The sequence below is a fragment of the Podarcis raffonei genome, chromosome 14 (genome assembly GCF_027172205.1).
Source record: "Podarcis raffonei isolate rPodRaf1 chromosome 14, rPodRaf1.pri, whole genome shotgun sequence".
Lineage (NCBI taxonomy): Eukaryota > Metazoa > Chordata > Lepidosauria > Squamata > Lacertidae > Podarcis > Podarcis raffonei.
In genome coordinates this window covers 44,799,438-44,808,375 of record NC_070615.1, presented here as the reverse complement: position 1 = coordinate 44,808,375, position 8,938 = coordinate 44,799,438, and the positions used below count along the sequence as shown (strand labels likewise).

The following is an 8,938-nucleotide window of genomic DNA, read 5'->3' as shown; positions in this document are numbered from 1 at the left end:
CGCCCCCAGTCACCAGTCTAGCTGCCGCATTCTGGATTAGTTGTAGTTTCCGAGTCACCTTCAAAGGTAGCCCCACGTAGAGAGCATTGCAGTAGTCCAAGCGGGAGATAACCAGAGCATGCACCACTCTGGCGAGACAGTCCGCAGGCAGATAGGGTCTCAGCCTACGTACCAGATGGAGCTGGTAAACAGCTGCCCTGGACACAGATTTGACCTGTGCCTCCATGGACAGCTGTGAGTCCAAAATGACTCCCAGGCTGTGCACCTGGTCCTTCAGGGGCACAGTTACCCCATTCAGGACCAGGGAATCCTCCACACCTGCCCGCCTCCTGTCCCCCAAAAATAGTACTTCTGTCTTGTCGGGATTCAACCTCAATCTGTTAGCCGCCATCCATCCTCCAACCGCCTCCAGACACTCACACAGGACCTTCACCGCCCTCACTGGTTCTGATTTAAAAGAGAGGTAGAGCTGGGTATCATCCGCATACTGATGAACACCCAGCCCAAACCTCCTGATGATCTCTCCCAGCGGCTGCATGTAAATGTTGAAAAGCATGGGGGAGAGGACAGAACCCTGAGGCACCCCACAAGTGAGAGCCCAGGGGTCTGAACACTCATCCCCCACCACCACTTTCTGAACACGGCCCAGGAGGAAGGAGCGGAACCACTGTATGACAGTGCCTCCAGCTCCCAGCCCCTCAAGACGGTCCAGAAGGATGTTATGGTCGATGGTATCAAACGCCGCTGAGAGATCCAGCAGAACTAGGAAACAGCTCTCACCTTTGTCCCTAGCCCGCCGCAGATCATCAACCAGTGCGACCAAGGCAGTTTCAGTCCCACCCCTTTTATTTCCCACCCCTTCCTTAAGATATTCCTAATATGGCCTTCGCCTGTTACAGGGCTGAGTCAACAATTCCCTTTCCTGGCCAATGACCACCAGGTCAGACACACACACCCCCAGCAGTGAACATACCAAGTTAGGCAAATCTGGGTTTCGTTTCGTTTCTCCCTTCTTCTCCATTCAGAGGTGAGAGGGGGCAGACTGCAGCCAGCCAGATTGTAGCCAGCTTGGAGTTTCAAAACACCCACTTCTCGGATGGGTGAAAACTCAGGAGGCTTAGGGAAGCTTTTAATGTTTGATGTTTTATTGCTTTTTTATTAGTAGTAATATTCTGTTGGGAGCCGCCCAGAGTGGCTGGGGAAACCCGGCCAGATAAGCGGGGTATAAATAAATCATCATCACCATCATCATTATCTTACAAAGAGCCCTAAGGGGTATCTCTTTTTTTCTCTCTCTAAATTGGGTATATAGGGAACAAGAACTTATACAGGGAAAAATTCTTAATCTTTTGTTGGAAGCCGCCTAGAGTGGCTGGCGAAACCCAGCCAGATGGGCGGGCTATAAATAATAAATGTATTAGTATTATTAGTATTAGTATTAGAACAACAGCTCCAAATGAACATAGGAATCTGCCTTGCACTGACTCAACTGATGCCACAATTCTCATGCTAACGTTCACTGCATGCTGCCTTTTGCCCAGAGGGTCCCCAACCTTTGCCCTCTGGAACTGTATGCTCAGCGCAAAAGCGCACACATGGAGTTATCCCGCTGCCAAGTTCCTCGCTCTCTTCCTGAGATTGAGCATGCCCAGCCAGCCACAGCAGAGGCCATGCACCCTCGACAGATGGAACCGTTGGAAGCCGTTTTGCTCCAAGCCAGGTGGTTCATCCATCTAACTCAGCTGGCAGCAGCTGAGCAGCTTTCCTACCCCTTGGGCTTCTGGTCCTTTGAACTGGAGAGGAACCGAGGGCCTTCTGCAAGCGAAGCAGGTGTCCTGCCACTGAGCTAAGAGCCCTCCTCCCCTCCAAGCTTCCCACAGGGCCTTTCCAGCACTGTTAGCGCAATTTCCAGCACTGTTAGCTACAGCTGGAGGTGTCAGGAATTGGACCTGGGACTGCATTCTGAGCTCTTACTGTACGTTAGGTATGGGGAACCTTTGGCCCGCCGGATGTTGCTGAACTACAACTCCCATCAGCCCCAACAAGCCCAGCCAATGGCAAGGCACGATGAGAGCTGTAGTTCAGAAACATCCCCTGGGCCAAACGTTTGCCCCCCAACTGCTTTAGGTGCTCTGAACTTTGCCTCTTCCACCAAAACGTGGTTAGACGGCACCTCGCATCATCCCTGAGCATCCGTCACAGCACTTGTGAGTGATGGGAGCTGGAACCCAAAATACCCAGCAGACACACCGGGTCAGGAAAAGCCTCTCTAAATATTTTGCATCGCCAGGTCTTCACCGGAGGAGAGACGATGGTGTCAAGATACACCTTGAGATCTGCGTCAAAATAACATCACCTGCAAACCCACATCCTGCCAGCTTGAGACTGTTGTGGAAACTAGCTACATAAAAAGGACCCTCGGGTTGTTGTTATGCGTTCTACCATTCGCACATCCCCAAATGGGAATTTATTAGCATTCCATGGTTGTTGTTTTTTGCAAAGAGTGGGAAGGAAGACCTGGAAGCACATTGCACATGTGGAAAATCTGTGCCTGGGGCTTCTGGGGGCATTTCAGAGGTCTTCTCCACATGGTGGATGTAGCACTGAGAAGCTGCTCCCAGGAGACATTGTGTTTGTCCTTTGGACCGTGGCCAACCTGCTCTCTGCTTGTTATTTGCCATAGATGATCTGGACAGAAGACCTCCAGGTCTCCACCAAACATTACCCTTCCAATACATGGAGAGAGCAGGCAATGGAATGTCAACATGGCTCTGTACTGCAGTGTCGGCCATGAATTTAGAAGGAACCTCCCTGTAGAGCAGAGCTTCCCAACTTTGGGTCTCCAGCTGTTTTTGGACTACAAATCCCATCATCCCTGACCACTGGTCCTGCTAGCTAGGGATGATGGGAGTTGTAACAGCTGGAGACTCAAGTTTGGGAAACATAGCTGTAGAAGTGGTTTGACTTCACCCCCAGAGGCGCACTCCATTGTCTCTCGAGACAGATGGATGCCAAAAACAAGTAGCTTTCAAGTATTGGTTGCGGGTTAGACTAGATCAGGTATTTTCAGAGCCAGGACCCACTTTTGACTTTTGACCCAAACATGCATTTGGGGACCCATTTTTAATCTCTTGCCACCTATTTCCATAGTGGCAGTGCACCTGCTTCACTGTTGCTCCTGTTAAACCACCTTGGACCTACTCATGGATCCCAGCCCATGAATTGAAGACCAGTAGACTAGATTATACCTGGGAGGTCCCTTCTCACTCTAGGATTTTTGTTATCAATGAGCAGGGCCTTATCTCTAGGGACTTGGACAAGACCCAGTTGGCTAGGTCCTATTTCAACTTTCAGAAAAGGCTTTTGGCAGCTTTCTAACACCCCCATGCAGAGTCAGTGGACCTTATTATAGAATCATAGATAATGGTTGTGTTAGAAGAGAACCCCTATGCAACACAGGAATCTTTTGCCCAGCCTGGGGCTCGAACACACAACCCGGAGATTAAGAGGCCCGCACTCTACCGACTGAGCTACATCCCAGGCATTGTTCTTTTCAGAGGTCAATGTATTATGCTGCTTTAACGTGCAACTCTCAAGTAAGTGACTTGATATTATCTCCAGGAGGGGGGTACTGCTCTGTGCCCAAAGGAGAGTCACAAATGAAGCCAGAAGCAGATAATGAAGCCCTAGAGAACATCTGGTACCCAGATGTTGCTGAACCACAACTCCCAACATTCCCGGCCATTGGTCATGCTGGTTAGGGCTGAAGGAAACTATAACTCAGTGACAATGGGAGGGCCAAAAGTCCCCCAAATCCTGCCCAAATCTGTGGCCTTGCAAAAACTAAATATCCAGAGCCCACAAAGAGACCAGAGTTCTGGGTTTTTTTGCAAAAACTTTTAGAATAAGGTTTATTACCCCGTTTAAAAAAATAGATATAAAATAACAGCACGTTCTGCCCAGCAGAAAACATTATTGTCAAGACTTTCCCGTAGCCTCGCTTTGTGCAAACAGTTTTTCAGTTATGAGTTATGTAAACATTAGAAGTCAAGTGTTCAAGTTCCACCCCTCCTCCACATACAGTAGAACTGCTACAAAAATAGATATGTTCACGACTGACACGTTTCCAAAAATCCCGATATCTGCCTGCGGCGCTGCAATCCGCACATCCCAACAGTCACTGCGCCAAAGCCACTCCAAGCTTTCCGTCACAACCGCCTCTTCGCCCTGAACAGGGCTCTCCGGGAGCGAGCGGATCGCTTCCGCCCGGCCCTCAAGGTCATAGCTGCGCGCTATTTTAAAAGCGGCAACAGACAAGAGCGACCTCTGGGGACTTGGTTTCCTCTCCCGCCGTCGCCTTTCTCCCAGCCGCACTGGCCGATTTAATGCAAGCCCCTTACAACTTGAAAGGGAATGTTTCCAAGTAATCCTTTAAGACCGGGTTGAGAGGGATGTGCCTTAAGTTCTCTCTGCCGTACGTCGCCACGATGTTTTTCCGGCAGAGTTCCTGCAAGGACCGCATGCGCTCCTTGCGCAGCGGGGCGACCAGGGCTTTCCGCGGGGAGCTGACATAATGCTCCAGCAGCTGGAAGAGACAGTCAAACACCTCTTTGCTGCCGTCCAGGCTGAAGCGGCCAGCCTGGAAGACCACGCGGATGCTCGTGGGTCCGGTGGCAGTCTTAACGCTAATGGTGAAGAAGCAGTTCTTCTGCCGGCTGTCCCGGATGAGGAAGGTCCCCAGCGGCTCGCCTTTGAGTTTCTCATGGGCTGCGTTGACCGACAACGGTCCCCAATAAAAGCCGCACTCATCCAGCAAGGCGCTGGTGCGAATGATGGTGCTGAAGTCCGCCTGCGAGCGAAAGGTGTGGAAGTGGGTGTCCCGGGGCGCGGCGCTGGCACAGCCGAGAGCGTGAGGGACTCGGGCTTGCAGGGCGTCCCGCAGCGGGGGCTCAAGTCGACACCTCAGGCCTGTGGCGATCCCATTCTCAGGCGTGACGCTGCTATGTGCTACCATCCTACAGACTTGGCCCGCCGGTGTGGTCTTCCATAGCCTCCGGGGCCTGGGAAGCGCTACTGCGATGGGGCTCTCCTGCAAGGCAAAAGAAACAAGCCACAAATCAGGAGAAGGTCTACCAGGAAGGAACAGCCTCTTGAGAAAAACCACAAAGCTTTGGCTGATCTGCCCTAAGTAAAGGCAACACTCCCGTCTGAGCGAGCTCATTCATGTCCTTCCCTCTCTCTCTCTCTCTCTCTCTCTCTCTCTCGTTTGAAAAGGGAAAAATGAGCATCGGGCTAAGTAACATTTACACATGCTCGCAAGTGGTTTCCTCTCCTCAGCCGCAGAATGCATCAGAGGCCCGCTGATGGGAACCGCCGGTTCAGAAGCCCGCCTTTCCCATCAGTTGATTAAACCCGATAGCGCTGTTACTTACACAGTGCTAGAATTTATCTCCAAGTCTGCTCTCCGTCCAGGAACAAACTCACCCCACACACAAAAAAGGTGTCACTTCCGAGTAAATTATTTCACCCCTCCTACCCCACCGTAGTAAGATGATGCAGTCCACGCTCTACCTTTTTTTTTCCAGACCCCCTTTGGTTTTGCTCTGAATGTTTATGAAGAGAAGGAGGAGGAGTTTTCAGAGAATTTTATATATGTCTCTTTCTGAATGAATAAATGCAGGGCGCTAGAACAGCAGTTCTCAACCTGTGGGTCCCCTGTTGGACTACAACTCCCATCATCCCTGAGCTCTGGCCTTGGTAGCTAGGGGTGATGGGAGTTGTAGTTCAACAATATCTGGGGACCCACAGGTTGAGAAAGGCTACTCTAGAAGAAGAGGCTGTGGCTTACTGGGGCAGCTGTATGCTGCAGTGGGGAGGGGAGTTGGAGTCATATAATTGTTGGAAGGACACCCCAGGGTCATCTAGTCCAACCCCCTGCAACGCAGGAATCAATGTGGAGTTGTGCAAGAGAAATGTCCCTGCGGATCATGCCCCACCAGTTCTGCTCTTGCAGCAGCCTTTGCTGGCCTGGGACTCCCCCCTCCAGATGTTTCTGCAGTGCATCTCCCAAACATACTGCTGTGCTGCTCGAGGCTGGTGGGGGTTGCTAGCCCCAAACATCTGGAAGCCCCCCAGGTCAGCAAAGGGTGCTCCGCTTCTGTGTTTCGAAGCATGGGAACTCAGGAAAGAGTGGGATTTCTCCAGTTTGGGATCAAATCCCCCAGAGCAGAACACAGCTTGCCAATATGAATAGATTCCTTTGTGCAAACCAAAAATAATAATAACGTGCGGTTTGCCCGCTTGCCAAATCACTGAGTAATCCTAGATCGCCCTCTTGGAGAAGTTTCCCCCCCCTCCTGCTTTGCAGCCCCCCCCATCTCATGGGATCTTAAGGCTATAATCTCCCCATGCACACACAAATCAACCCCTGTGAACTTGTAAAGCATTATTCCACTTGCTCTTAGACGCTGTCTCTCTCTCTTTTTTAAAAAGAATTGCTTTAAGTGGTCCAGTTTAAATGGCTTCCTATTATTGATATATCTTCAGCATCCACCGGTGGGGAGGCAGGCAAAGCCTTTCCCCAGCCGAAACTGCTCGTAACTGCCAGGGATGAGCTCCTAGCCCCCAGCATCTACTAACCCCTGACAGCTCATGGGTCGATACATCTCCTTCACCTGCCTTGACCTTCCTGGCAAGCATAGATTTTAGGATTTATCCCCCCCGGTCAGTTTATAGATCTCGGTTGGCACGTCACTGAGAATGCACAATGCATTCTCAGAAATCAAGCCTCCCAGGTACGTCTGGAGGGTCTGCAGCCGGTCAGATTCTGAGTCGTCCGCAACGTGACACAGACTCTCTAATTGCTTCCAAGTTGAGGGGAAGCAACAGCTGGCATCTGTAAAGGCTCCATAAAGTGCAGGATTCGGATCTCGCTGCAAGACCGGTGTCAGCAACTACCACTGCCAGGCAACGATGAATAATATTAGGAGTCATGAAAATTTTACGGGACCTCACGAACGGGAAATGACTGATCTGACAAGGCGCTGAGTTGGCAGCTGGTTGCCGGGACCACCGTAGGCTCAAATAGGATGGTGTAGGAAAAGAACGGGGCGGCCCTTATCTCAACCCTCTCCATCTCACTTTTCGGCACCCAACATGCTATCACAAGCAAAGCGATCAGGACCATGTGGTACGATGCTACCACGAAGGTCTCCCATCCCTGCCCTCCAATTCTGCAACATTCTTTCTTCTCCAAAGAGCCTTGTGCAACTCCAAAGCTTGCTTCCCTTAACCTGCCCACAAACGAGCCCTGTGTCACTCAAAAGCTTGCTACTTTGCTCCTGGAAACGGCCTGTGTGGTTTTATTTTATTATATAGTATTGCAATAAATCTGTAAAAGGCCTTGCCTTTGAAAGAGGGCACAGGGAATATTTGGGGCAAGGCAAACACGGACAGATTATACTGCAGTAGGAGGTTCTTACGCATGACAGGTACATCACTGTAACCCAAATACTAATCCTTTTCTGGACAAGTTTGGAAGAGAACATTTAACTGCCATATAGTTCATCTACATACCGAGGATGAGGTAAAGTCTGTTCCTCCAGAATTTTAAGAGTTTGGGGGAGGGAGGGGGGAAGGATGAAAGGAACCAGCTATATCTACCAACACCTCATTAATTCTGCAATAAGACTTCCACAGAAGTTTGGCACAAACTTCCTAAAGGAGGAAATCTTCAGGAGAAGGGGCAAAGGAAAGGGAAAAGCAGTTTGGGAAGAGCTTTGTTTTCGTAAAAACAAAGGAAGGCGCCCTCCCCAAAAGACCTCTCTCTCTCTTTTTTCCCCCCCACCAACCTCCGTTTGGGAGGCACCGCGGGCCGCTTGCGTTTCAAAGCCGTCACCCTAACGCAAGAGAGACGTTTCAAGGCGGCGCCTTTTGAAGCTGCGCTCCAGATCTCCGCGGCTGCTAAAGGTCGCTGCGATCCGTTTCGGGTTGGGTTTTTGTGTGAGGTTTGTTTTTTTTTAAGTGCGCCTGGTTGTTGTTTTTCCTCTCCACGCTGCAATCCTGCGCTTTGGGGAGGGGCGCGCGTTTCCTTCCAAGCAAAGCAGCTCTGCTTTTTATTTTATTTTAATTTTTTTTGTCCCCGCTCCCTAAAATACCCCGGCACCTAACTTCGCCCTCCCCGCACCAAAATGGCTCCAGAATCCTGCTCTGCCTCCCCCCAGGGGGTTGGAGGAGAGAATCGGCATCTCTACCTGGCGCAACCCGGAGCGTCCGCCTTACCTCGGGGACGCGCCGCTGCTTCTTAACCCGAGGGGACCGGCACTCCTGAGAAGGGTGGCCGTCGCCCCCGCCGCTGCAGTCGCTGCTGTCGCCTTCCAGCGCCCTGCCGTGGCACCGCCTCCGCTCGGAGCTGCTGCTGCTGCTTCCCTGCCGGGGCTCGACAGCCGCATCATCTGCTCGGGCCGCCGCGAAGCCACGTCGAGGGGCGCTGCTGCGCGGGACCGAGGCTGCTGCTCCTGTCGAGGCCGCGGCCGTCTCTCCTGATCGCCGCAGCTGATGGCTTTTTAACCCGCCTCCCTCCCTCCCTCCTCCTCCCTGCTAGCACCGCCCTCTCCCCCTCCCTCCCGCGGTTCTGCGAAAACACGTGCCTGCGCCTCTTCGCCGAACACTTTCGCTTTCCGTCCTGGCCACATCAAAGGCGCCTCTGGAGGGGAGGGACCTGGAGGTGGCGCGGGCGCGCCCTCTGCGCCCCTTCGCTCGCTGCGCGCAGGGGGCCGGGGCAGGGCTGCAACCCACCTTTACCTGCAAGTGCCGGATTTACGGATAAGCTAAGCAAGCTATAGTTTAGCGCCCCACTCTCTTGGGGGGCCCCAAAAAAAATTAAAGAAAAAGAACTGGATGTACATTTCCAAAATACAAGGTAAAAAAACAAAGTAAA

The 8,938-nt window shown here is 51.8% G+C and overlaps 1 protein-coding gene across 1 annotated transcript; it reads right to left on the bottom strand.

Moving 5' to 3' along the window:
• Window positions 1-3,529: 3,529 nt before the first annotated feature.
• On the bottom strand, window positions 3,530-8,561 carry SOCS1 (suppressor of cytokine signaling 1). The gene is made up of 2 exons (XM_053365273.1): window positions 8,281-8,561; window positions 3,530-5,089 (listed from the first exon to the last, which is right to left on the bottom strand). The coding sequence occupies exon 2, from the start codon at window positions 5,012-5,014 to the stop codon at window positions 4,397-4,399; it is 618 nt and encodes a 205-aa protein (XP_053221248.1). The 5' UTR covers window positions 5,015-5,089; window positions 8,281-8,561; the 3' UTR covers window positions 3,530-4,396.
• Between the last annotated feature and the right edge of the window lie 377 nt (window positions 8,562-8,938).

Bases quoted from the DNA above. Each gene is read 5' to 3' on its own strand.
- SOCS1 (XM_053365273.1), bottom strand. From the start codon at position 5,014: ATGGTAGCACATAGCAGCGTCACGCCTGAGAATGGGATCGCCACAGGC.